At 42.0% G+C, this 26,734-nt stretch overlaps 1 protein-coding gene across 5 annotated transcripts in view; it reads left to right on the forward strand.

Annotated features, from left to right (window-relative positions):
- The window catches only part of golim4a (golgi integral membrane protein 4a), a 105,973-nt gene that overhangs the window by 55,929 nt on the left and 23,310 nt on the right, over positions 1–26,734 (forward strand). For 3 of the 5 annotated variants that reach the window (XM_059946639.1, XM_059946656.1, XM_059946647.1), the window contains exons 8-12: positions 211–369; positions 5,459–5,803; positions 12,210–12,406; positions 14,669–14,745; positions 18,519–18,616. In XM_059946639.1, the coding sequence (XP_059802622.1) occupies positions 211–369; positions 5,459–5,803; positions 12,210–12,406; positions 14,669–14,745; positions 18,519–18,616 (876 nt within the window). Of the gene's footprint in view, positions 1–210; positions 370–5,458; positions 5,804–12,209; positions 12,407–14,668; positions 14,746–18,518; positions 18,617–18,735; positions 20,312–22,806; positions 22,935–26,734 lie in introns of those variants that run through there. The other 2 variants (XR_009507294.1, XM_059946667.1) reach the window with 2 other exon arrangements.

Consider the following 26,734-nt stretch of genomic DNA (forward strand, 5'->3'; position numbering starts at 1 on the left):
CGACTTTGTGTTTGGTCTTTCCTAGTCCAGTGTGGAAGAGGCCATTTTGGGAGAAGTAAATGCAGTTTACGGAATTGAATTGAAGTATCAGAGAAAATTGCTCCTTTTTTGCAGCTATAGGCTGCAGGAATGGAGGAAATCCCACTGATTTGTTAATGTACTGTTTTTATAAGCAATTGCCACATTATAATTTGCTTTTCTGAATTATAGGCTCAAGTAGAAGAATACAAGCAACTACGAGAGACACTAAACAAAATGCCCAGCCTGAGGCAAACTGAGGAAAGGCCGCCTTCTCTCAATGCGGAGAAATCACACCAGGGAGACCAGGACCAGGGTCCGTATAGGGCTGAAGAGGAACAGCATGATGAGGTATGTCAAAGTGTAACCAAGGTGGTGAGTACATTTGTCTGTGATTACTGTTAGATGTTAAATCCTGATGCCAGGGAAGAAAATCTGTTAAAGTATATTAAACAAGCAATAGAAGGTTGACAGACAGTCATGTAATATTTTGAATAGAAACTTTTCAGTGATTCTCTTTCACGGGGTGATGGGGATTTTCTGTATTTCAGGTCTCATTTATTTTGTGAGCCTGTACCAGGATTATGTCTCTGAAGCATTAGAATGTAGAACACAGAATGGTACGGCAGAGTATGGGTCTTCCTCTGCTTTTAGAGATGCAGCACAGTAACAGACACTTCTGGTCCAATGACCCCATGCTGCCCAGTCACATCCATGTGTTCAAGCAGTCCACAACCATGTATGCCACTGGAATGTGGAAGGACTCAGAGGGAATGTCCAAACTCCTTATGGAGAGCAGTGGGAATTGAATCCGGTCGCTGGTACTGTAAAGTGTTGCACTGACTGCTGGACTCCTGCGCTGACTTACGGTATCTTAAGCATACTCCACCATCAGCATAATCCTTCCCTTATATAAACTTACATCCTTGTGCCTATCTCAGAGACTTCTGAATGTTTTTAAACCATTGTTCAGGCACATTATGCAGGAATTCTATTTGTCAAAAATACCAAGAACAATGTTCCATGTTCATCTTTCATAACCTAAGCAAATCTAAGAAACTTCCGCATGTTCTTTCATTTAGCCATTGTGCAGTAAGGTGATAAATTTATTAAGATCAGATTAAGATGTCAGGAAAAAGAAATTCTTAGGGACCTGAAGAGTCGTGTTATGCAAACGTCCTTCAGTGACCCCTTGTAGGATCTGAGATACCTCTGTCACCTGCAAAGGGATCTTACCACCTCTCCCACCCTTTGCTTTACACAGGGATCACTCCCTCCGTGATTCTCTTGTCCAATTGTCCCTCCCTATTAATCTCCCTCCCGGCAGTTACTCATACTAGTAGCCAGAGTGCTACACCTGCCTATTCACCTCATCCCTCACCTCCATTCAGGGCCCCATACGCTTCACCTGTGAATCTGCTGGGGTCGTCTATTGTGTCCGATGCTCCCAATGCAACTTCCTTTACATTTTTGAGACCCGTCGTGAATTGGGGGAATGCTTTGTCGAGTACCTTTGCTCCATCCACCACAAGCAGAATTCCTTGATGGCCAAGCATTTTAACTCTGATTCCCATTCCCATTCTGACTTGTCAGTCCACAACCTTCTGTTGTGCCACGATGATGCCACCCTCAGGTTGGAGGAGCAACACCCTTTATTCCGTCTGGGTGGCCTCTAACCTGATGGCATGAATATCAATTTCTTCCGGTAGAAAAAATTTCCTCCTTCCTCCCCTCTTTTCCTATTTCCCCCTCCGGCCTCTGACCCCTTCTCACCATCATTGGGGACCCCACCACTCAGGACAAGCTCTCTTCTCACTGCTGCCATCAAGAAGAAGGTACATGAGCCTCAGGACCCACACCGCCGGGTTCAGGAACAGTTGTTACCCCGCAACCATCAGTCTCTTGACCAAGGTGGATAACTTCACCCAACTTTACTTGCCCCATCATTGAAATGTTCCCACAACCTATAGACTCACTTTCAAGGCCTCTTCATCTCATGTTCTCAATATTTATTGTTTATGTATTAATTATTATTGTTTCTCTTTTTCCATTTACACAGTTTGTTGCCTTCTGCACTCTTAGTTGGGTGCTCTTTCATTGACTTTATTAAAGTTATTATTCTATAGATCTGTTGAGTATGCTCACAAGAAAATAAATCTCGAGGTTGTATCCGGTGACATGTACGTACTTTGATAAAAAGTTTTACTTTGAATTTTGAACCTGCCTATCACCACCCCCAGGGTCCCCTCTTCCTTCCCTTTTTTCTCTGGTCCACACTCCTCTTCTAGCAGATTCCTTCAACTATACAAGAAATCCGGGTACAACCTACAGAAGGTTATTTTAAGTGCAAAAAAAAAGTCAGCTCTGGCTGGGTTTACCGGTCATTGCATCCTACAAAGTGAAAGTTAACATCATGAATGGCTGCGGTGCTTGACTCCCAGATGAGCTCAATGCCTTTTATGCTCACTTTGAAACGGAGAATAAAACTGCACCTGCAGCATCCAGTGACCCTGTGAGCTCTGTCTGACATCAGAGCATCTTTTAAGAGGGTGAACCCTCACAAAGCATCAGGCCCTGATGGTGTACCTGGTAAGATATTGAAACCCTGTGCCAAACAAATGTCGGGAGTGTTCAAGGATATCTTCAATCTCTGACTGCTGCAGTCGGAGTTTCCCATCTGCATCATAAGGGTGACAGCCATACCAGTGCACAAGAAGATCAGGGTGAGCTGCCTCAATGATTATGTCCTAGTGGGACTCACATCTACTGTAATGAAGTGCTTTGAGAGACTGGTCATGGCCAGAATCAACTTCTGTCTAAGCAAAGACCTGGACCCACTGCAATTTGTCTGTCGGCACAATAGGTGTACAGTGGATGTGATCTCACCGGTTCTCCACTTGGCCTTGAATCACTTGGACAATAGTAATAACTATTTCACTCTGCTGTTATTTGATTACAGCTCAACGTTCCACACCATCATACCCTCAGTACTAATCAACAAGCTCCAAAACCTGGGCCTCTGTACCTCCCTCTGCAACTCCCTTGGCCTCCTCACTGGGAGACCACAGTCTGAGCAGATCAGAAATAGTATCCCCTCTCTGCCAGTCAAGACTAGCACACCTCAAAGATGCCCACTGTTCTGCTTTCTCTACAGCCATCATTGTATGGCTGGGCACAACTCAAATGCCATCATTAAATTTACTTATGACACAATAGGCAGAATTTCAGATAGTGACGAGAAGGCGTACAGGAGCGAGATAGATCAGCTGATTGAGTGGTGTTGCAGAAGCAACTTTTCACTTAACGTCAGTAAGACCAGGAAATTGACTGTGGACTTCAGGAAGGGGAAGTCAAGGGAACACACACCAGTCCTCATCAAAGAATCAGCAGTGGGAATGATGAGCAGTTTCAAGTTCCTGGGCGCCAACATCTGTGAAAACCCATCCTGGCCCCAGCATATTGTTGCAATTACAATGAAGGCACAACATCGACTACATTTCATTAGGAGTTTGAGGAGAATTGCTATGTCACCGGAGACACTCACAAATTTTTAAAGGTGTACTGTGGAGAGCATTCTAACTAGTTGCATCACCATCTGGTAAGAGGGGCCTCTGTACTGGATTAGAATAAACTGCGGAAGGTTGTCAACTCAGCCTGCACTCTCATGGCATCAGCTTCCCCAGCACTGAGGACACTTTCAAAAGGTGTTGCCTCAACAAGCTGGCATCCACCGTGATGGAGTGCCATCAACGAGGACATGCCCTCTTCTCATTGCTACCATTACGTAAGAGGTACTGGAGCCCGAAGACACGCACTGAGTTTTTCTGGAGCAGTTTCTTCCCCTAAGCCATGAGATTTGTGGACTGAGATACAGGATTTGTTCCTGAGACTTGTTGGAGCCACTCTCCCAGTCCACCTGTTACAGCTCCAAGTGCTCCTATCACCACCGATTTACGCTGGTTTTAACCTTCCACATTCTTTGTCACTGCTCTTTTGAGCCCTGGTATTTCTCCAGCTTCTCATATTCTTTCTTCCTGCTGTTACTGCCAATTGGGATTGCCACATCTATTACTATTGGTTTCTTCTGTTCCTTGCCCAGTGTTACTATGTCTGGTTGGTTGGCCAGTACCTGCTTATCAGTCTGTGTCTGGAAGTCCCACAGGATCATAGCTGTCATTCTCCGCTACTGTCCCAAGTGTTTCCCATTTGGATTTAGCATATGCAGATCTTAACAATACATACGCAGCACAGACTTTCCCATACACAATTCCTGCAACTGAGTCGTGCTGTTCACTCTATGCTGTCCCTTTCTGCATCTTGCACCCTTCTTCTATGTGCTGGGATGGTTTCGGCAGATTCTTTGCACAGGGTGCTTCTTGGGTCTTGTCTGGTGTGATAGATCCCTACTTCTATTTCTTTTTTTCTTTCTCTCTTTCTCCCTCTCTCTTTCTCTCTCTCCCTTTCTATTATTATGTACAGCAACGTACTGCTGCCGCAAAACAACAGATTTCATATACCAGTGATATTAAACCTGATTCTGAATCTGAAAATGTGAAGTTCTAAGGGTTAGTTTTTGACCCTCAATTATTGACTATTCCAAATATTGGCGTGGAGGAGGGTCAGAGGATACGGGATCCACATTTGGCGATGACACAAAGGGAGGGTTGTAGCTGTCAGGATCTTTGGACTCTGTAACAGAATAGTTAGGATGTTTATGTGGGTGTAAACTTGGCACATGGTGTTTAAAGTGGAAAAGTGTAAGATAATTAGTGTAAGAGGAATCTAAAGGCAAACTACTATAAACATTATTTTTCAAAATTCAGATGACCTAATTATAGAGACATCTTGGTTTTCTTGGTGCATGAGTTGCATGAAATTATCTGGCAGGAAGGCAGATAGCATATTTGTCTTTATTGCAAAGTCAGTTGAGGTTTGAAAGTAGGGAAGTACTGTGACTGTTGTGCTTCATATTGGAGGCATGGATTACTGGGCATAGTTTTGAGTTCTTATTTAGGAAAGAATATACGGTACTGCCATAGTGGTAGTCTAATTTGGAGATGAGAGCATTATCCTAAGCAACTTAGGAAATTAGATGTGTATTCCCTGGGGTTTAGAAGTATGAAAGCTGCTGACAATGAAGAGAAGCAGAGTGGCACAGTTAGTAAAGTTGCTGCCTTACAGCACTGGAGACTGGTGTTTAGTTCTGACATTGGGTAATTTCTGTGTGGAGTTTTCACACTCTGCCGGTGATGGAGAAAAGTTTACTGTAAACAGATACCTGATAGCCAGTGCAGATTTAATGGACAAATGGGGTTTGATTTGGTGATCTATGCTGCTGTGATTGTGAACTTCAACAGATTATGCTAGGTTTGTAAGCAAGGTGAGTATAGACCAGAGCCAGTGCAATGATTAAATAAAGTTACACTTGTACGTCTTTCAGAGAGAAGGTGGCTTGTCACATGTTAAGCCAATGATAGAGGAGAATGAGATCACTAAAACAAGAGAAGATAATGAAGAAGAACTGGAGAAGCAATATCCTCAACATGAAAACTGGCACAGGAATCCACAGCCAGGGCATTTAGATATGGACCCGGATGAAAATGACGGACAGGAGCATCGTCATGAGTGGGATCAGGAGGAGAGAGAAGGTCACATAGTGGATCAGGCAAAAGCAAATGGACAACATCAAGAGGAAGAAGAAACTGAAAATCATCTGAATGAGGATCATGAAGATGGAAATGACCACGGAGAAGAACAAAATCTCTCCACAAACAGTCCTAAGGAGGTAATATTTAACTTTATTTTATTTATTAAATTTCAAGAACATGAATGCAAAAGTAACCCAATTTTTCTTATCTTGTTGACCTGCTCTTGGTTTCCACACTCCTATCTCCAGTAGTAAATGTGTACTCATAAATTTCTCTGAGTCTGACACCATTTATTACCTGTCTTTCTTCTGTTTCTTCCCATGTCTACTTCATTCCAATGTGAACACATACTCCCATTTTGTTACCAGTTCACTGCCGCCTGTCCCTAACCTTTTTCTCCTTCAGTTCCACCTACTGCTCCATTGGCCCTGGCCCTGCTAAACTGCTGACCATATAACATCCCTTCTTGGCCCCTGAGTTAGCAATCAGATACCATGTCTCCTGCACTCAAAAATACAGACCCTTTGATCTTACGTCCTCACAAATGACCACTCAATCTGCGACTTCCCTATTGTCTCTAAAGTTCATGATGTGTATCAAATTCATATCTATCTTCTCAAGCATTTTTTGTTCAACTTTCTCCAAACAATTTTCTGCCATTGCTATAGTTTTGTGTCGGTAATGAACTCCAGTGTGACTGGAACAGGTAATCTCTCTAATTAAGCTTCTCAACCTTTCTGTAACCTTTTGTCATTGTTGACTGCACCGTCCAAATTTTCAGCTGGTTTGATTACCACACACCCGGGTGCATCTTTAACTCTCCGTTCAAAACTACAAAAACTCAGACGCCTCAGGCTCAGCCTTTGTAATAAATGTAAATCAATGCATGAAATTAAAGCCTGCTGAAAAAAAAACAAGTCTACTTGGGTAATTTTCTTTGTTGATTGTGAAAATATAAATTCAATTGATATAATCTTCATCATTCACAGCATGTTATGGCTTAAAAATGGAGAAACTTTTTAATGTTCTAATCAGCGATAGACATGTGTGTGAAAATGTAATATAGGAAACATAATGGAGACCAGGTCAAGGTGAGGTTTAGATTTGTTCTTAAAAAAAATGTTCAGTTGGAAGATCAGAAAATACGGCATTATTTCTGTTTTGCTTGCAAATCTGTAATAACATGAGGAGGGTTTAACTGTATACCCACCCCCTACCTCAACCTCACCAAACCCTGAACAAACTACAATTGTAAAATATTCGAACCTGGCACTAATTTCTGTGGCACATCATTCACTACAGCTCTTCAAGCAGAAAATGACTCATTTTATGCTCTGTGCCTCCTGATAGCCCGCTAACCTTCCATCAACACTATTATGTAACCACCTCAACCGCTGGTTTCTGTTTTCTGCAATAATTTTTAATTGTATTTCTTAAGGGAATCCATATATAATATATCCACTGTTTGCCCTTTATCCAAGGCACACTCCTTCAAAGAGCTCTAATAAATCAGTCAAACCTGATTTTCCACATACTCTGAAAGAAAATTTAGAAATGATTATGTCCTTTTGATTATAATAGTTACCTTGTTTCAAATGTGGGCTCTCAGTAATGCAGTAATTAATGGAATTTTGTAGTTTTTTCATATGTTTGAATGTTTTATTCCTATGTTCTTCCTGAACATTGAGGATTTTTATGAGTATTGTGATTTTGATCAAACCAAATAACCTCAGCCCTATACTTTGAGATTGGCTAAAACAACTTAGATGAGAGCAGAGTTAAATGTGCATTCCCCTACGTGAGCATAATCATCATTTGTGCTTCTGCCTAACTCTTGATCATATATGTAATAAGAAAATAAAAATCTCTGTGGATGTTGAAAATATTTTTTAAAAAAGAGCTCTAATTAGCAGGCCAGCATTATCTGTGGAGAGTGGAAAAGAGTTAATGTTTCAGGTCGAACAGCCAATGCAAATGCAAGATTGTGGATGAGCCTATGAAATGTATTTAGGACAGTTTCCTGGAACAATACATTATGAAATCAACTAAAGAACAAGCTGTTTTAAATCTCTTCTTGTCTGATAAGACAGGTTTAATTACATCTTTCGGGAGACCCAGGTAAAAGTGATAACAAAATGAGTTGTATATTTAAAATAAAAGAGCAAGTTCATCAAGCAACTAGAATCTTGAACATAATTCAGGTTTTTAATATGGAAAGTGCACTGGCTACAAAAAGTTGGGAAATTAAATTAAAATATTTGCCAGAAGATAAGCAATGGCAAGCATTTCAATAAATAATTCAGAAATTGTACATAAATAGTGATCAATCAGTGGTTAAATAAGGAGGCCAGGAATATTAATAGATCAAAAATTGAGGCTTACATTTTCCTTATTGTGAGGAGTAAGATTATGGGGAATAAGATAGGAAAACACTTAAGAATGAGCAAAATATCTGATAGAGGGAGAAGTTAATTCAGAAGACTGTATTAGCATGAATCTGAGAATATCTACAACCATACTAAAAGATAAAGATGTTCACAAATAAATATGGATCCCTTAAGACAAAGACCATAAGGCTCTAAGACATAGGAGCAGAATTAGGCCATTCGGTCTATCTGATCTGCTCTGCTGACTCATAGGGGATTTATTATCTATCTCAATGCTATTCTCTTGCCATATCCCCATAACCTTAAATGCCCTGAATAATCGAGAACTTATAAACCTCTGCTTTAAATATACCCAATGATTTGGTCTTCACAGCCATCTGTGGCAATGAATTCCACAGATTCACCACCCTCTAGCTAAATAAATTCCTGCTCATCTCTGTTCTAAAAGCTTGTTCCTCAATTCTGAGGTTGTGCCCTCTGGTCCTAGACGGCCCCACTATAGGAAGCATCCTTTCTACATCTACTCTATCTTAGATTTTCAATATTGATAGATTTCAGTGAGATCTCCCCTTATTCTTCTAAACTCCAGCAGGGACAGCCCAGAACCGTCAAACACTCCTCATATGTTAACCCTTTCGTTTCTGGAATCATTCTTCTGAACGTGCTATGGATCTTCTCCAATGCCAGCACATCTTTTCTTAGATAAGGGGCTCAGATCTGCTCATAATACTCCAATTGCAGTCTGACCAATGTCTTATCAAGTCTCAGCATTACATCCTTGGCTTTATGTTCTAGTCTTCTCAAAATGAATGCCATTGTTGCATTTGGCTTCCTTACCTCTGAGCCAACCGACAAGGTAACCTTCAGGGAATCATCCAAGTCCCTTTGCAACTCAGTTTTGAATTTCCTCCCTGTCTAGAAAATAGCCTATGTCCTTATTCCTTCTATCATACAGCATGACCATACATTTCTCAACAGTCTATTCCATCTGCCAATTCTTGACGAAGGGTCTCGACCCGAAACGTCGACAGCGCTTCTCCCTATAGATGCTGCCTGGCCTGCTGTGTTCCACCAGCATTTTGTGTGTGTTGTTTGAATTTCCAGCATCTGCAGATTTCCTCGTTTTTGCCAATTCTTTGCCCATTCTTCTAATCAGTGTAAATTCTTCTGCTGTTTCCCTGCTTCCTTAACACTAAGTGCCCCTCCATTTTTCTTCGTATCATCTGCAAACTTGGCCAAAGAGCCATCAATTCTGTCATTCAAAACGTTGACATATAACGTGAAAAGAAGTGTTCCCAACACCAACTCATATTGAAAACCACTAGTCGCCAGCATCCAACCAGAAAAGACCAGTCAGCCATGCTAGTACCTTTCCTGTAATGCCATGGGCTCTTATCTTGTTAAGCAGCTTCATATGCAACACCTTATCATAGGCCTACTTAAATCCAAGTAAACGGCATTCACTGATTCTCCTTTGTCCTTCCTACCTGTTACTTCATCAAAAAATTCCAATGGTTTTCCAAGCAAGATTTGCCCTTAAGGAAACCATGCTGACCTTGGCATATTTTACCATGTTCCTTCAAATAAACTGAATTCTCACCCTTACTATTAAATTCCAGCATCTTCCCAACCACTGAAGTCAGGCTAACTGGCCTGTCTGCCTCCCTCCATTTTTAAAGAGTGGGTATGACATTTCTAATTTTCCTGACCTTTGAAAATATTCAAGAGCTCGTGATTCTTGAAAAATTACTACTAATGCTTCCACAATCTCTTCAGTTATCTCTCTCAGAACCCTGGGGTGTAGACCATCTAGCCCAGGTGACTTATCTATCTTCAGACCTTTCAGTTTCCCAAGAACCTTCTCCTTAGTAATAGCAGCAACACTCATTTCTGCTTACTGATACCATCAAATTTCTGGCATATTGCTAGTACCATCCACAGTAAAGTCTAACACAAAATACTTTAGATCATAAGATCTAAAGATATAGAGCAGCATTATGCCATTTGGCCTATTGAGTCTGCTCAGCCATTTCATCAAGCTGATCCAGTTTTCATCTCAGCCCAATCTCCAGCCTTCTCCCTGTATCGCTTCATGCCCTGACCAATCAAGAATCCATTAACCTCTACTTTAAATATCCATGAAGGCTTGGCCTCCACAGCTGCTTGTGGCAAAGAGTTCCACAGATTCACTCCCTCTGGCTAAAGAAATACCTCCTCATCTCACTTTTAAAAAGATGCCTCTCTATTCTGAAGCTGTGTCCTCTGGCCCTACACTCTCCCACCATAAGACCTAGCCTCTCCACATCCACTCTATCAAGGCCTTTCATCATTCAATAGGTTTCAATGAGGCCACCCCTCATTCTTCTGAATTCTAGGGAATACAGGCCCAGAGCTAACAAACACACTTCATATAACAAGTCATTCAATCCTGGAATCATTTTCATGAACCTCCTTTGAACCCTCTCCAGTTTCAGCACATCCTTTCTAAGATAGGGGGCCCAAAACTGCTCACAGTACTCCAAGTGAGGCCTCGCCAGTGCTTTATCCTTGCTTTTATATTCTAGTCCTCTTGAAATTAATGCTAACATAGCATTTGCCTTCCTTACCACAGACTCAAACTACAAATTAACCTTTAGAGAATCCTGCACAAGGACTCCCAAGTCTCTTTGTAACTCAGTTGTTTTGTATTTTCTCTCCATTTAGAACATAGTAAACCTTTTTATTTCTTCCACCAAAGTGCATGACTGTGCACTTCCTGACGCTGTATTCCATCTGCCATTTCTTTGCCCATTCTCCTAATCTATATAAGTCCTTCTGTATCCACTCTACCTCCTCAAAACTACCTACCCTTCTTCATATTGTCTGCAAACTTTGCAACAAAGCCATCAATTCCATCATCCAAGTTATTGACATATAATGTAAAAAGAATTGGTCCAAACAGTTAGTCATCGGCCATCAGTCAGAAAAGGCTCCCTTTATTCCCACTCATTGCCTCTTGCCAGTCAGCCACTGCTTTATCCATGCACAAATCTTTCCTGTAATACCATGCGCTCGTAGCTTGTTGAGCAGCCTCGCGTGTGGCACCTCGTCAAAGGCTTTCTAAAAATCAAAGTACATAACATTAATTGATTCTTCTTTGTCTATCCTGCTTGTAACTTCTTCAAAGAATTTGAAAAGATTTGTCAGGCAAGCTTTTCCATTGAGAAAACCATGCTGATTAGGACCTATTAAGTTCATTCACTGTTCCTTTGTCTACCATAATTACCTCTTCAGCATCATTTTCCAGCGTTCCAGTATCCACTCTTACCTCTCTTTCACTCATATATATGAAAAAACTTCTGATAGCTCTTTGATATTGTTATCTAGTTTATCTTCATACTTAACCTTTTCTCTCCTTATGGTTTTATTAGTTACCTCGTGTTGTTTTTCAATGCTTCCCAAACCTCTATCTTCCCACTAATTTTGTTACATTATATACTTTCTCTTTTGCTTCAATACTGTCTTTGACTCCCCTTGTCAGCCACTGTTGCTTCATCTATCCTTTAGAATACTTCTTCTTTGGGGATATATCCATCTTGTGCATCCCGATTGCTGCCAGAAGCTCCAGCCATTGCTGTCCTACCATGGTCCCTGCTAGTATCCCCTAGATCCTCTCCCATGCCCACTGCCGTTCCCTGTAGTCCACTGTAGCACTGATACATCTGACTTTAGCCTCTCCCTCTCCAACTGCAGGGTGAATTCTATCATATTATAATCATTTACTCTTAAGTGTTCCTTTACCTTATGCTCCCTAATCAAATTTAGTTCATTACAAAGCACCCAATCCATAATTGTCCTTTCTCCGGTGAGCTCGACCACAAGCTACTCTAAATAGCCAAGCTGTAGTCATTCTACAAATTCTGTCTCTTGGGATCCACTACCAATCCAACTTTGCAAATCTACTTGCACATTGAAATCCCGTATGACCATTGTCCCTTTTACATCCCTTTTCTATATACTTCACTGTATCATACATAGTTTGTTAAAAGTGCTTTGAGGATAATGCTTATCTTTTTAATGCCAATATGTTTTGAATAAAATTCGTGCACAATTTAAAAATATTAATTTGATTGCCTCTATCTTCATGTTAAATTGCTTTGGGTTTTGTTTGGAATAGAAGAAATACAGATCCCTGTATGAGGAACAGTTGGAACAGCAGCGTCTTGCAGAGCTGCGGGAAGAAGAAGCACGTAGACTGAAGGAGAGGCAGGATGCGTTGCACCAGCAGAGACTGCGGGAGTACATGGATCGGCAGCAACGGCTCCAGCAAGAAGCAGAACACAAGGAAGAATTGTTGCGCCAAGAACACTTAAGGTGAAATATCAATCGGCACTGCCCTTGCTTTAATTTTCCCTTGTGTACATGTGCTTAAAAGTAAAGGGACATATCTCCCGTTTAGTTTTAATGAGTGCAGCTCTTAGATCTGTAACGTAGATCTGACTAAAAGTTCTCACTCATCCCTAGTGATGAGCAGGCTGGAAGTACTCGTTCAGTACAGGATGTGTGGCTCCTTTAGAGGAAGGCTCCCATTTCATGAAGCCAGATTTTTGGCTACTTGCTGCCAACAAATGGGAGCAGATTCTGTGGGACAAGAGGTGTCATGGTAACAGAAAAAGATGTGCAGAATATGGTCAATCTAACAGAGTACTCCTTTTGATTCTCTTAGCGCCTCAATGAAATATATTTAACTTTTACTTTAAAAAGACTGGATTGTTTGCTGGCAACTACTACTTAGGCTATAATAGCCATCCAAAAAATTTGCAGCAAAGCAGATCATTTCCCACCTATCCATTTCAGGCGACGGTAGTTCAAAACAGATGCTGGCTAAGCTTCAGTTTTACTTGAAAACCTCCAGGCCAACCCTAGGAGACTGATGCGTTCCTCTTTCCTACAAATCAAGTGCTGTGAGGCTTCCAACCCATTAATTTTAGAGCTCAAATGACACATAATGGAAGTTGAAATAATAAAGAAGACTCATTAAATCTTATTGTTGTGCCTGCCATTTACAAGCTTGAAAATGTTATGCAGCAATATTCCAGACCGGGGTGATGGACCTATGGTACGCACGGCCAAGATGCCACATGCAGTGCCGCCCCTTTAGTCATTAAACTTCACCCATAATAAAAAGATGTATAATGATTATCTCTACTGCCAAATGAAACAGCATGTGATTTTTTCCAAGTCAAGAGCAGTGAGATGTTTTCACAGGAAGTATCTCATGCCGGCTTGGTGCCTCTTAAACAGTTCTCATGACGCGTCATATTGGATGATACAGTTTGAAATCCTTGCAGGCCTGGTGAAGTAGTAAATATTTACACAAACAGTGCTATTTAGCAATGATGTTATTTTCCAATTGTCTTTTTAAGAGATTATTTAATTTTTGAGCAGATTTTGTAAAATGCATGTTATTTCAATCTCTCTGTCATACTTTATTATTTGTTAAACAATAAATACATGTAAATAAGCAATAGGGCTCATCCTTTTTCCTTAAAAAATTGATTGTTATTGCTCATTGTTATTATTATTCCTTCACCATTCCCCTTTCCCATTTCCCTCTTTCACCTTTATCTCCTTACCTACCCATCACCTCCCTCTGGAGCTCCTCTCACTTCCCTGTCTTCCATGGCCTTCTGTTCTCTCCTGTCAGACACCTGCTTCTCCAGCCCTATATCTCTTTCACCAGTCGACTTCCCAGCTCTTTACTTCATCCCTCCCCCTCTCCCGAATTCACCTATCACCTTCCACCTTGCACTTTTTCCTCTCCTTCCCTCACATTCTTACTCTGACTTCTCATCTCTTCTTTCCCGTCCTGATGATGGGTCTCGGCCCAAAGCGTCGACTGTTTACTCTTTCCCATAGATGCTGCCTGGCCTGCTGACTCACAGCATTGTGTGTGTCACTTTCATTTCCAGCATCTGCAGATTTTCTCTTGTTTGAAGATAGTGAGTGAACATATTTGATAACCCTGTCAACCTACAGTAGCAGATGCATCTGTTCTTGATAACTTTGTTTTAAGTGACCACCACACACACCTTGTGGAGACAGGTTCCTGTCTTCACACTGAGGAAATCACTCAACGTGTTGTGCGGTTCAACCAACCTGATAAATGCGATATTTTCATTGCAGATATGCTAAATCAACATTTGGCATCTGTGAGTCTCTCTGAATTATCGTCACCTGCATAAACGTACACCACCATCACATTACGCCACCACTATGGCTGTCAAGCTAGAGGATAAATCCTGCTTTAGTGAGGATTGCAGAAAGGATTTTCAGGATCAGCGGCAGGTATCTCGCCTGTCCTGGTCCACCTACCCTAGAACCAGTCAGAGATCCCATCTACCTAAAGTCCTCCACCCTACGCCATCTTTTCAATCAGTCTTTATCTGTGCTAGGTTCATTACAGTATTCACAGATACCTGGTATAAATAGTAATCCAGAGAATTTCACCTTGGCTTTTTACTACATTGTTAAAATTCATCTTCAGAATCTCATCTGTTTTCCTGCCTGTGACATCTTAGACCTTGTCCTTGATTGTTGTCATTCATTACTAACTGTGAATGTTTGATGTAACAGGCGGCAGTCGGATTTCCGTGACGATAATGCTGCTACTGAAGCCGAAGATGAGCAGGATGTGCAAGAAGAGGAAGAGGGTGAGGTTGAATCTAATAATGGCCATATATGTTAAGACTTGGATAAAGTGCAGATTTAACTGTGCGTAACTGATAAGAACTGAAAAACATTTCATTTGCTGTTTGCTGTTAATTTAAGTGTGTTAATTTAAGTGTGTTAATTTAAGTGTGTTAATTTAACTGTGTTAATTTAAGTGGCTAAAGAATGTCTCAAAAGTGCATGTCTAGAGCTGAAGTAGAAAACAGTGCTTAAAACTTTAATTGAATAATAGATCAGCTTTATTTGCCAAATGTGCATCAGAACATCGAATCATACAGTGAAATGTGTCACTTGCATGAAGGACTCTTACAGTCTGGGGGTGTGCTGGGGCAGGTGACAAGTGCCACCGCGCTGCTGGCATCAATATAGCATGCCCAGGTCTTACCAACCAGTATGCTTTGGAATGTGGAAAGAAACGCACACAGTCACAGGGAGAGTATATAAGTTACTTACTGACGGTGCAGAAATTTAACTTTGATTACATTACACTAGCCACTAAACTACCATGCCAATCTACATAATTGCCATGGTCTCTTGAATTTTACCTGAGTTACTTAAGTTTTAATTTTTTTTATTTGGAAATCAGTTCCTCTTCTGGCTCTTGTGTACCAGTCAGAATCCTCCTCTGGCAGAGAGTGGAACAATTTAGATATGTAGCGGTGAAATAGTCTTGGAAGTGCAGGCCACGATAGTTTAGATAAATCCTTAAATTGACAAAATGGTGTATCTGGGGCGGAGAGGTCAGACTGGGAAAGAGATGAAAGATAAAGTAACAAGCAACTAGGAGCTCGGTGTCCTGAATGTGGACTGAATGGAGGTGATCTGTAAAGCAGTCACTTGATTTACATTCCACATCAACAATGTAGAACAGGCCACACTGTGAACTCTGTGTGCAGTGGACTAACCTTGAAAAAGTACAGGTAAATTGATAGAGTGTTTGGGGTCCTGGACTGGCATCTCCAATGTTGCATGGTAAAGGTGGGTATCACTAGAGATGGAAGAGCCTCCCAGACAGATGATGTGGTTCTTTGAAAAAGTTTTCTTTGAATGCTGATTTCATTGAAGATGTCATCGTTGAAATACCTCACACTGTGGTTTTCTCAAGTGTGGATAGAGACAGCAGTGTGGGCACACACAAGTTAGGGACTTCCTCCCATCCAGCAGCTTGCCAAACTCTCTGTGCCATCAGCTTATTCTCCCAGTCAGGGCTGAGCACCAAGGGGCAGTTCTACTGGTGCACTCGTGTCTCAGGGCAACTTTGAGTATATGTAGGAGCTTGCTTGATGTTAGCAGAAACCCCTTTAGAACTGTCCCTGTTGTTCAGGACAGATGCTTCACAGAAAGTAGCAAACCCTTCACAAGCTTAACAGCAAGCAGCAGAAATTGCAGGTCAGGCAGCATTAATGGAAATGAATAAACAGTTGACATTTCAGGTTGAGACCCTTCATTAGGATTGGAAAGGAAGGGAAGAAGGCAGAAAAAGAGGGTGGCGGGAGGGGTAGGAGGACAAACGAGAAGGTGATAGGGGAAGCCATGTGGGTTGGGGAGGTGGGGATGAAGTAAGATGCTGGAAGCATTGGAGAAGGCAAAGGGCTGGAGAAGGTGGAATCTGATAGGAGGAGAGTGGACCATGGGAGAATGGGGAGGAGGAGGGGCGCCAGAGGGAAGTGATAGGTAGGTGAGAATAAGAGATGAGAGTTCAGAGTGGGGTAATGAGGAAGAGGGAAAGAACAAACAGTAGTTGGAGAAATCAATATTCATGCCATCAGGTTGGAGGTTATCTAGATGGAATACAAGCTGTCGCTCCTCTACCCTGAGCGTGGGCTCATCTGGGCAGAAGAGGAGGCCATTGGCTGACATGTCAGAATGGGACTGGAGATAGGAATTGAGATGATTGGTCACCAGGAAATAATGCTTTCTGTGGATGGAGCTGGAGTGCTCGACAAAGCGGTTCTCCCCAGTCTACATCAGATCTCACCAACGTAAGGAGGCTGCACTAAGAGCACCAAATGCAGTAAATGGCCCCAACAGATTGGCATATGAAGGACTGTTTCGGGCCTTGAATGGAGGTGGCAAATGGACAGGTGTAGCACTTCTGCCGCTTGCAGGGGTAAGTGCCAGGAGGTAGATTAGTGGAGAGGGACAGATGGACAAGGGAATCACTGAGGGAGTGATCCCTGTGGAAGGAGAGTGGGAAGGGGGGGGGGGCGTAAAATGGGTTTTATGGCAGGGTGCTGTTGAAGATGACAGAATTTGCAGAAAATGATGTCTTGGATGCAAAAACTCGGAGGAGTAGATGAGGACAAGAGGAACTCTATGAGGCAATGGGAAGATGTGATGAGCATGGATATCGGGACATAGAGTAGATGTGGGTGAAGGCAGCATCAATGGTGGAGGAAGCAAAACCTCATTCTTTGAAGAAGGAGGACATCTCTGATGGCCTGGGAAGGAAAGCTGCATCTTGGGAACAGATGCGAAAGAGACGAAGGAATTGAGAGAAGGGAATGAGATTTTACAGGAGACCAGGAGGGAAGGGATATAGTCAAGGTAGCTGTGGAATCAGTGAGCTTATAAAAGATAATCAGTCGACAGCTTGTCTCTAGTGATGGAGACAGAGAGATTGAGAAAGAGGAGGGTGGTGTCGGAATGAACCAAATGAATTTAAGGGCAGGGTGGAAGTTAGTGTCAATGTTGATGAAATTGACGAACTCAGCATGTGTGCAAGAAGTTGCACCAATGCAGCTGTTAGTTTAGTGCAGAAAAAGTTGGGGAGCATTACTGGGGAGGACTTGAAACATGGACTGTTTCACATATCCAATGAAAAGGCGGGCAGAGCTGAGCCCATGCAGGTGTCTATGGCGACACATTGGGTTTGGATAAAGTGGGAGGAGCTAAAAGAGAAATTGTTGAGGGCGAGGACCAGTTCTATCAGATGGAGGAGGGAAACGGTTGGATCTGTTGTCAAGAAAGAAGCGGAGAGCTCTAAGGCCTTCTTGATGAGGGATAGAAGTGTGTAGGGACTGGACGTCCATGGAGGGTCATGGAATTGAAAGTTGTTGAGGAGGTCAAGAGCACATGAAGTGTCACAGATACAGATGGGAAAGGACTGAACCAAGGGCTTAAAATGGAGATGAGGTATGAGGACAGGAGTTCAGTGGGGCAGAAGCACCCAGAAACAATGGGCCTATCAGGAAATCAATCGGCAGCTACCCTTGAGTAGTTGTTCTCATTAAGTAGCACTGGCAATGGTGGAAGAGTGTGGACAGATACCTCCTGTATCAGCTGCTGAGAGTTGAACTCCAAAATGGCAACAATAGTTACAAGTTATCTAAATGATGTTCTGGCTACTCCTCTCCAGCAGGCTTATCTACCTATTTGGTTATCATATGTCTTTGCAACAACTCACTTCATGAAACTTTTTGTACTCAATACATGGGATTTTCATGTGGAAGTGTAGTTAATTGCCGCCCATCCAAATTTTGTGTCCATATAAAGTTATCTATGTATACAAGCACACAGATAAAGTAGAAAGTTAAAATTGTCTTTTAATATTTTTGGTATGCCTTCAAGTTATGCATTGTTCAAGTGTGTGACTGAAATTTGGCATCATAGCTGGTAAATTAAGACTTGGGCATATTTCCAAACTCAGTTCATAAACAGTGTTGATTGCAAAACTACTAAAAGATAGTTTAGATTGTCACTGTTGTGAAGTTAATGAATTAAGTAACAAAGTTTTGCATCGTTTGCATGTTAGCTGATGATGAGAACAATCCACATGAGGAAACTGAAGATCGGGACCCAGAAATTGTAAATGACCAACGTCAAGCAGAACACAAAGCTCTCAATCAGCAGGTGAAGACCTCTACAAAGTGATTTATGATTTGTTTCAAGAAGTGTGATTACATATATTCAATTCCATATATTCAATTTATTCACCAGCAGGTTTAATGGTTTGCCTTCCTGCTTCACAGGTGACAGCATGATATACTGTACGTGGCCGTTACAAGAATCTAATAATAAGCAGTAGCTGAGTGCAGCAACTGCAAGTGGCTTGAATTGTAAAGTGACAGATCTGCTGTAATGTTGGTTTACTGCTGTATATGATCATTGTCAGAAGACTATAGACATTTACTGTGATTGTACATAATCTGAATTTTTAAAGTTTCTGCATCAAGTGCTGCCAAAAATGGGCCATTGTAGTCATTCACCCTCTGGCATGGGCTAAGTGAGCGACGTTTTTGCATTTGTTCCTTGCACTCAGTTTTCAAGATCTAAACTAAACTCTAGGAGGAGTACAAGATACTTATGCCAGCTCACTGCTCAATAGTCACATTTTGCCAAGTGGGCGTTTCTACTCCTGTGCACCCATGTTACTAGTAGGAGCTTTCTTTTGCATAGCTCCTTTGTCATCCAATGACATTCACAGAGAAGTGTAGTGAAATGATTGGGAGAAGAAGCAATTCATGGAGTGAAGGTGACAAGATGGAACAATTTAGTGAGAGTGCTCCAGTGCAGCTGCAGCTTTGGTCATACTACTGGAGTTAGGGACTAGCACTGGCAAAAAAACATGTTGGAGGAACTAAAAATGGAGTTAGCAATAATTTGAGTGCCAATCACTGGTTTATTATTGTCACATGAACGAAGATACAGTGAAAAGCCTGCCTTGATCAAATCAGTACACAGTATATTGAGCTAGAATAAGGTAAAACAATAAAATGCAGAATAAAGTGTAAAAGCTGCTAAAAAGGTACAGTGAAGATAAAGGATAAAGAGCAAGATTATAGCGAGATAGATTGTGAGTTCAGGAGTCCATCTTATTGTACAAGAAGTCCATTCAAGAGTCTAACAACAGTGGGCATAAAAGCTGCCCTGAGCCTGGTGGCAAGTGCTTACAGGCTTTTGTATCTGCTGCCCAGTTGAGAAGGGCAGAAGACAGAATGTCTGGGGTGGGTTGAGTTTTGATTATACTGGCTGCTTTACTAAGACAGGGAGAAGTGTACACAGTCCCTAGAAGAGAGGCTGTTCCTATGATGTGCTTCTGCAGGTGAAGTTGGGGCAGAGGGAATGTGGATCTAAGTGTTTTGAGATTGTTTGGATGTGAGGTTTGGAGCTCAGGCCAGTGTTGAACTGGATTTTTGAGAGGATGGGTCATTGATACAGCTTAAAGTAACATGGAGGACTGCAATGAGTTTAGAGACAAGAGTTGTTGATTATTGATTAAGAAGGCTTTAATTCTAACAATTGATCCTTCATGATTAATGGGTAGTATCATTCTTTTATTGTTTTAATGTAGGCTCCTCTCCTGTTTCTGATTGTATGTTAAAATACTATGCCATCAATTTTGCATTAATGATTTTTTAATATCCTAAGCTGTGACATTGTATTTTCCATTGAGATAAAGCACAAATATTTATGTTACCTTGTGTTCTCCAAGCTGGTGCTTAGCCTTCAAAGCTTGCCTTTAGCAGCTATCTTAGCCATTACCGCAAGCTTCAGCTTCTGCTGCTTATTCCATCATCAATTAAAATAAAGCTAGTTGCACATTTAGTTTGTTTACTGTGTCTACTGTTTATTTTTCTCTTTTGTCCTGATGGGCTTTGTCTTGCATGTCTGTGGGTAAGACTCAGCTAATGAGCCTACATGTCTAAGTCTGTCTCCACACATTCAAGCAGAAAAGTCTGTGGTGACGCTTTGGTGCAGTACGGAGGAAGTGCTACTTGGTTAGGAGTGCCACCTTTTGGATGAGACATTAAACCAGAGCACTATCTGCCTTTTAAAATGCTCTTTGGCACAATTTCAAAGAAAAGCAAGTGTGTTTTTCCTGGCGTACTCTCCAATATTTACCCCTCAATCATGGTCATATTAACAAAATATTTAGTTATTGTCATACTGCTTTTGTGTGAGCTTCCTATTCACAAACTGACTGCTCCATTGTTAGACCAGTGACTATTACATTTCATATGTATTTAAAGCTTTGAGACTAACTGAAGCTGGGAGAAGCACTGAAAATGTAAATCTTTCATTCTAACTGTCTGTGTCTTTGTCCATCTTTGTCTGTCTTTATTCTTAGTTCATTCCCATTATCTGTGTTACTTACTTTGTATTGATTTTAACAGATGACTGGAAGCTCTGTAATCAGGCAATGTCACTGTGATCTCTTGATGCTTTGCAACCAGGTCCACTGTCCCTGTGCCAGTCACTCCCATCTAACTGAGGCCTTACATGAGGTTAATGAGTGTTGGAACCTCAATACTTACTTACGTTGATATATTACAGATTGAAGATGCGCAGGTGAACTGCTGTTTAACTATCTTTGAAAAAGGACGAAGTCCACGAGCACTTGCTATATCAATTAATTTCAGGATTGTTCTAATAAATGAAAAAAGTGTTTAACTTAGTTCAACTACTTGTGCTTTTGCAAGAGAAAGGAGCAGAAGTAGGCCATTCAGCCCATCAAGTCTGCTCCGCCACTCCACCATGAGCTAAACTGTTCTCTCATCTAGTTCCAATTCCCAGCTTTTTCCCCACATCCCTTGATACCCTGAGTAATCAGATACCTATCAATCTCCTCCTTAAACACCCTCAATGATTGGGCCTCCACAGCTGTATGTGGCAACTGTTACAAATTCCCGTAACTGGATCACTTACCAGCAAAGATAGAGAGGTCTGTTGAAGTCTGATGGTACTATTTTTTTAAAGTATTTATTGATAAAGGGGCACAAAATTAAGATTAATGCAAACATACAGAAAATATACGTCGTCAATACTACATCTAAAGCGCAGGTATGATCATAACCAATAAAACTTAACTCTATCATTGTCTAGGGGATAATGTATTGTCCAATGGAAATATAAAAGTCATTAGCTCGTTTAGGCTGCAGCGTTTTGGGTTTAAGAGAGGGAGGCATTTAAACTTGCCCAAGTCTTTTATGATGTCAATCCGTTGAGTCAGGGGAGCGGGTTTCCCAGTTGTTAGCTAAAAAGCCATTTTCCATGGTTTCAGCCACCAATTCCAGCCACGGAATTGATCGCACGTGGCTTGGTTTCCGATGACCATCTGCTGTTACGTGGTCGCTTAATGTTTCTTATGTTGGTGAAATGTTTGAGGGGAACATGATGGGGGAGCTTCTTCACTCAGTGTGGAATAAGCTGCCAGCATAAGTAGTAGATGTGGATTCGATTTCAACATTTAAGAGAAATTTGGATAGGTACTTGGATGTGAGGGGTATGGAAGCCTATGGCCCAGGTGCAGGTTGATGGGACACGGCAGATTAATAGTTCAGCATGGACTAGATGGGCCAAAGGGCCTGTTTCTGTTCTGTGACTCTACAATTCATTAATCGTTGCCATATTTTCCTCCATAACCTCTGGACAGGGGTGGCAAATGTCATCAGTTGTTTTCACTGCAATTTCCGGTAACTTGGAAAGAGGAGTAAATGCAGAGAGTACTTATGGAGACACATCTAGGAGAAAGCTTGCAAAGTGCACGATTAGGGTGGAGGTAGAATGATATGCTGACCAGATTAAGCTGGTTGGGATGAAGTGCACTGTTAGTTGTGGGGCTTAAAGATTAATATAGATTTTTAAAACGTGAACAAAAAAGGTACAGCTGGGCAATAGCTCAGTAGAACTGGCAGCAGTCACCAAGATGCTATGGACAAAATTGCATGCGTATTTGCACCAGTGTCAGGGAATGGAATGGAACAGTGATGCCTATGTATCGAGTTGCATCCGTTTGTTTCAACCTCCTTATTAGTTCTGCTGCAACGCCACTCTCCAGTTCTGTCGGAGCGGTTTTGAAGAGAGCACCCACCTGGTACGGTTCAGCGGCATGAGTGAAAAGATTATGTGTAGAATTTACAAACCACATGTTTACCCTCCATTTAGTACGTCATAGTCCCACCTCTCTTCAGCCTTGGCAAAAACTGGTAATCAGATAAATTCCTTTTGAGCCTTAAACTTTGAATATCTTTATCTCATAGATTTTGGCAGTTCCCTTTGATGGCCCCTCCCTTTATATTTTACTTATATTTCAATTGCAGTGCAGGTTAACAATAAAGTGCAAGATCATACCAAGGTAGATTGTGAGGTCAGGAGCCCATCTTGTCGTATAAGAAGTCGATTCAAGAGTCTGATAACAGTGGGATAGAAGCTGTCCTGGAGCCAGGTGGTATGTACCTTCAGGCTTTTGTATCTTCTACCCAATGGGAGAGGGGAGAAGAGCGAATGTCCAGGTGGGGTTGGGGGTGGGGGTAGGGAGGGGGAGGGATGGTGTCGTTGATTATGGCAACTGCTTAGGCGGGGTCTGTTACGTGTGCGCGGAGCAATAACAACAATGGAGTAGCGGGGTTAAATGTTTTTACTGAGTCACCTTAGCCATTGTACTTGCTGGGCAACTTGCAGTGCGGGAGCTACGAAGTGGGCCCGCCAAGATGAAAAGCATCCGCACTGGAAAGCTGGTGTCCAAAAGAGAGTTCCTCCTGCATGTCGGAGGCCCAGTCCATTCACTATGCAATCTATCAGCATCTTGCGCACTTGCCTCATTCTCGCAATCAATCTGATAGGGTTCATCTCTCCCCCTGTAAATGGGAACCGCAGAGGAAGGGAATACGTGAGGTAAAATGAGGAAATATATTTCCTACTTGGTAATAGTTAACATGCCAGTGCACCCTCATGGACTACCACAGGTTGGGAGAGGCAACCTTTCTCTCTTTGCCTTCCTGGTTAGCTGATGTCGACAGTAGAAGGCTGTGACTCTCCTCAGCTCTTGATGAAGCGTCCATTTATTCAACTGCTCGGACACAACGTTATCAGCAAAGACAGCTTTCCAGGCTTTGGACAATGTATTGGGGGACACAGGACAGCGTCTTTACGACACACATATGGTTCTCATATCTGGCAGACCCCCTATGAGAACGTAGATGAGTTAGTTGCAAGATTGACCCAAGTGGTGCAGGAATGCAAGTGCAAAGGCATTCCTCTGAGCAAATACAAAGAAGCAATGCTTATCCAAGCGTTGATTGCTGGAGTCCAAGATTGCTGCAAGGACACAGAAGAATCTGCCATCCGACTTGTACTGTGGCAGTGCATGCTCCACAGCTCACCATGGGGGGAGGTCAAGAGAGATCTTACACTGTTTCTGCCACCCCCCCCCCCCCCCCATATCACCACAATTGAGGCAGTACTGGAACTGGCAACCCCTCCTGAAAATCTCAATGTTTACTAGCAGATAACAATCCACAGCCTACAGTCTCCACAGAAATCACGTCAGCCTCCACAGAGATGCCATCACTGTGGTGAAAATCATGCCCAATGTGCTTGGTCTGCACAGGTAGGCACCTCTCTGTCTCCACCTAGTGAACAGGAGTCACCTGTCACTCATTTCCAACTCATCACCTGCAGCCTATTTAAACCCAGCTCTCACCCACAGTCCTTGTTGCCTTGTCATGTTAAGTATCTGTTCTACCTTGTTTGGTAGTCCCTCAAGGCATATTATTGTGCAGTTTATTAGTAAAATATTGTTTACTGCCGGATCATCTCCGCTGCTCTGGTTTTTTGTCAAGACTTCTCGACATTTCCTGACACAATGGTTTAATTGCAAGCATCAAAAGGTTTTCCGCTGAATCTGTCCGTTCTGTAGGTGCAGAGCATCAAAGTTCTCCCAAGTGCTTGCTTGAGTTTCACTGCTTCATCTTGCTTTGCCACTGATCTTAAAATTGATCCCTGTTTGATATCGTTCAGGAAGGCCTACTTCCATTGCAGCCAATTTACAGGGTTTGGTTTTGTTATATTGGTGGCCCAAAATGGAATGCGTGCCTGGAGTAGAGGGGCCATTCTTGTTTTGATACTTGGTGCCATCTGCTAAATATCTGAACTGAGCCAAATTCAGAAACCCAGGACGAAGCTGTGGCAAGAGTAACCTGTGTGAATCCAAGTGTGCTTAGTTAATTAAACTTTGGAATCCTGGACAGCTGGAAAGTTTCAACTCCAACGTGGCTGTCTGCCATGGTCATTCCAAGATTTTTTGATGCCTATGAAATGTCTATGAAAGCAACAGACGTTCAAAGGAAGATGAAAAACAAAACAATTATATACAGTGTGTTAAAATTTATTAATTTTAGAAAATAAACTGAAACTACTTTAGTATCCATATTGGTTTATTATTGCCAAATGCATCAAGATATCATGAGAAGCTTGGCTTGCATACTGTTTATTCAGATCAAATCATTACACAGTGCATTGAGCTGGAATAGGGTCAAACAACAAGAATGCAGAGTAAAGTGTAAAAGCTACTGGAAAAAGTACAGTGCAAGTAAATGATGAAGTGCATGATCATAACGAGGTAGATTGTGAGGCCAAGAGTTCATTTTATCATATAAGAGGTCTGTTCGACAGTCTGAAAGCAGTGGGACAGAAGCTGTCCTTGAGCCTGGTGGTGCTTTCAGGCTTTTGTACCTTCCGCCTGATAGGAGAGGGAGAAGAAGTGGTGACCAGGGTGGTGGGGTGTTTGATTATGCTGACTGCTTTACTGAGTTAGTGAGGAGGGTAGACAGGGGCCATAGAGGGGAGATCAGTTCCTGTGATGTGTGGAGCCATGTCCACCACCCTCTGCAGTTTCTCGTGGTTGCATGCAGAGCAGTAGCCATACCAAGCTGTTACGCATCCAGACAAAATGATTTTAATGATGGATCAGTAAAAATTGGTGAAAGTTGACAGGAACTTGCCAACTTTCTTTAGCCTCTTGAGGAAGTAGAGGTGAGGACAAGCTATTGGTGATGTCCACACCTCGGAACTTGAAGCTCTGAACCACCTCAACCTCAACAATGTTGGTGCAATCAGGATCAGGTTTAATCTCACTGGCATATGTCATGAAATTTGTTGATCTGCAGCAGCAATTGCAATTCATAATACACTTGAGCACTGCTTATTTGAAATGGTTGGGGCTGGAAGTATTTCAGATGTCAGATTTTTTGGTATTTTGGAATATTTGCATCTATATAATGCAATACCTTGGTGGTAGAACCCAAGTCTCAGCTGGAAATCCATTTACATTACATATGCAGCTTATACCCTGAAGGTAGTTTCATATAATAGTTTTAATAATTATGTGCATGAAACAATAACGTGTACATAGAACCATCAGAAATATAAGCTATCACCACCTTGGCCACCCAGTTGGACAGTCCATGGCTGTTTGGCATCGGCATCATTCCCGACTCTGTCTGTGGGTGATACTGGTAAGTAATCTTTGTCTTACACTGGTTCATCATACATATTACTGATGTTAGATTTCATCAGCGATGATCTTGACAAATTCATCAATGAATTCTTCTGCTGCTTTGTTATCAGCAGATGCTTTATCACTACAAACCTTTAAACATTTAATGCCGTACCTTCTCTTAAATTTCTGCAACCAGCCTGCTGAATATTCACAATTACCTTCAATTTTCAGTTTGTCGTGATAGATCTTTGCTTGTTTCATGATCAGCGTATGTTCACTGTGACACTGACAAATCCACTCTTTCAACAGCAACAGAGAGAAATGCTGGAGGAACTCAGCAAGGCAGGCAGGATCTATGGAAAAACAGTAAACAGTCGACATTTCAGGCTGAGACACTTCTTCAGGACTTCTTTGTGAATTCATTGTCCATTCAGAAATCTGATGGCAGCGGGGAAGAAGCTGTTCATGAAACTTTGAGTGTGTGCCTTCAGGCTCCTGTACCCCTGTTGCAATGAGAAGAGGGCACGTCCTGGGTAATGGGAGTCCTTAATGATAGATGCTTCATTTTTTTGAGGTTTCACCTTTTGAAGGTGCCAGATACTGGGGAATGCTAGTGCCCATGATGGAGCAGGCTGAGTTTTCAACTTTCTGCAGCCTTTTCTGATTCTGTGCTGTGGCCCCTCCGTACCAGAGAGTGAAGTACCAATCAGGAACATATGCATTGCAACACCTCCCCCCCACTGTCTGTC

This window comes from Hypanus sabinus, chromosome 2 (genome assembly GCF_030144855.1).
Source record: "Hypanus sabinus isolate sHypSab1 chromosome 2, sHypSab1.hap1, whole genome shotgun sequence".
Classification (NCBI taxonomy): Eukaryota; Metazoa; Chordata; class Chondrichthyes; order Myliobatiformes; family Dasyatidae; genus Hypanus; species Hypanus sabinus.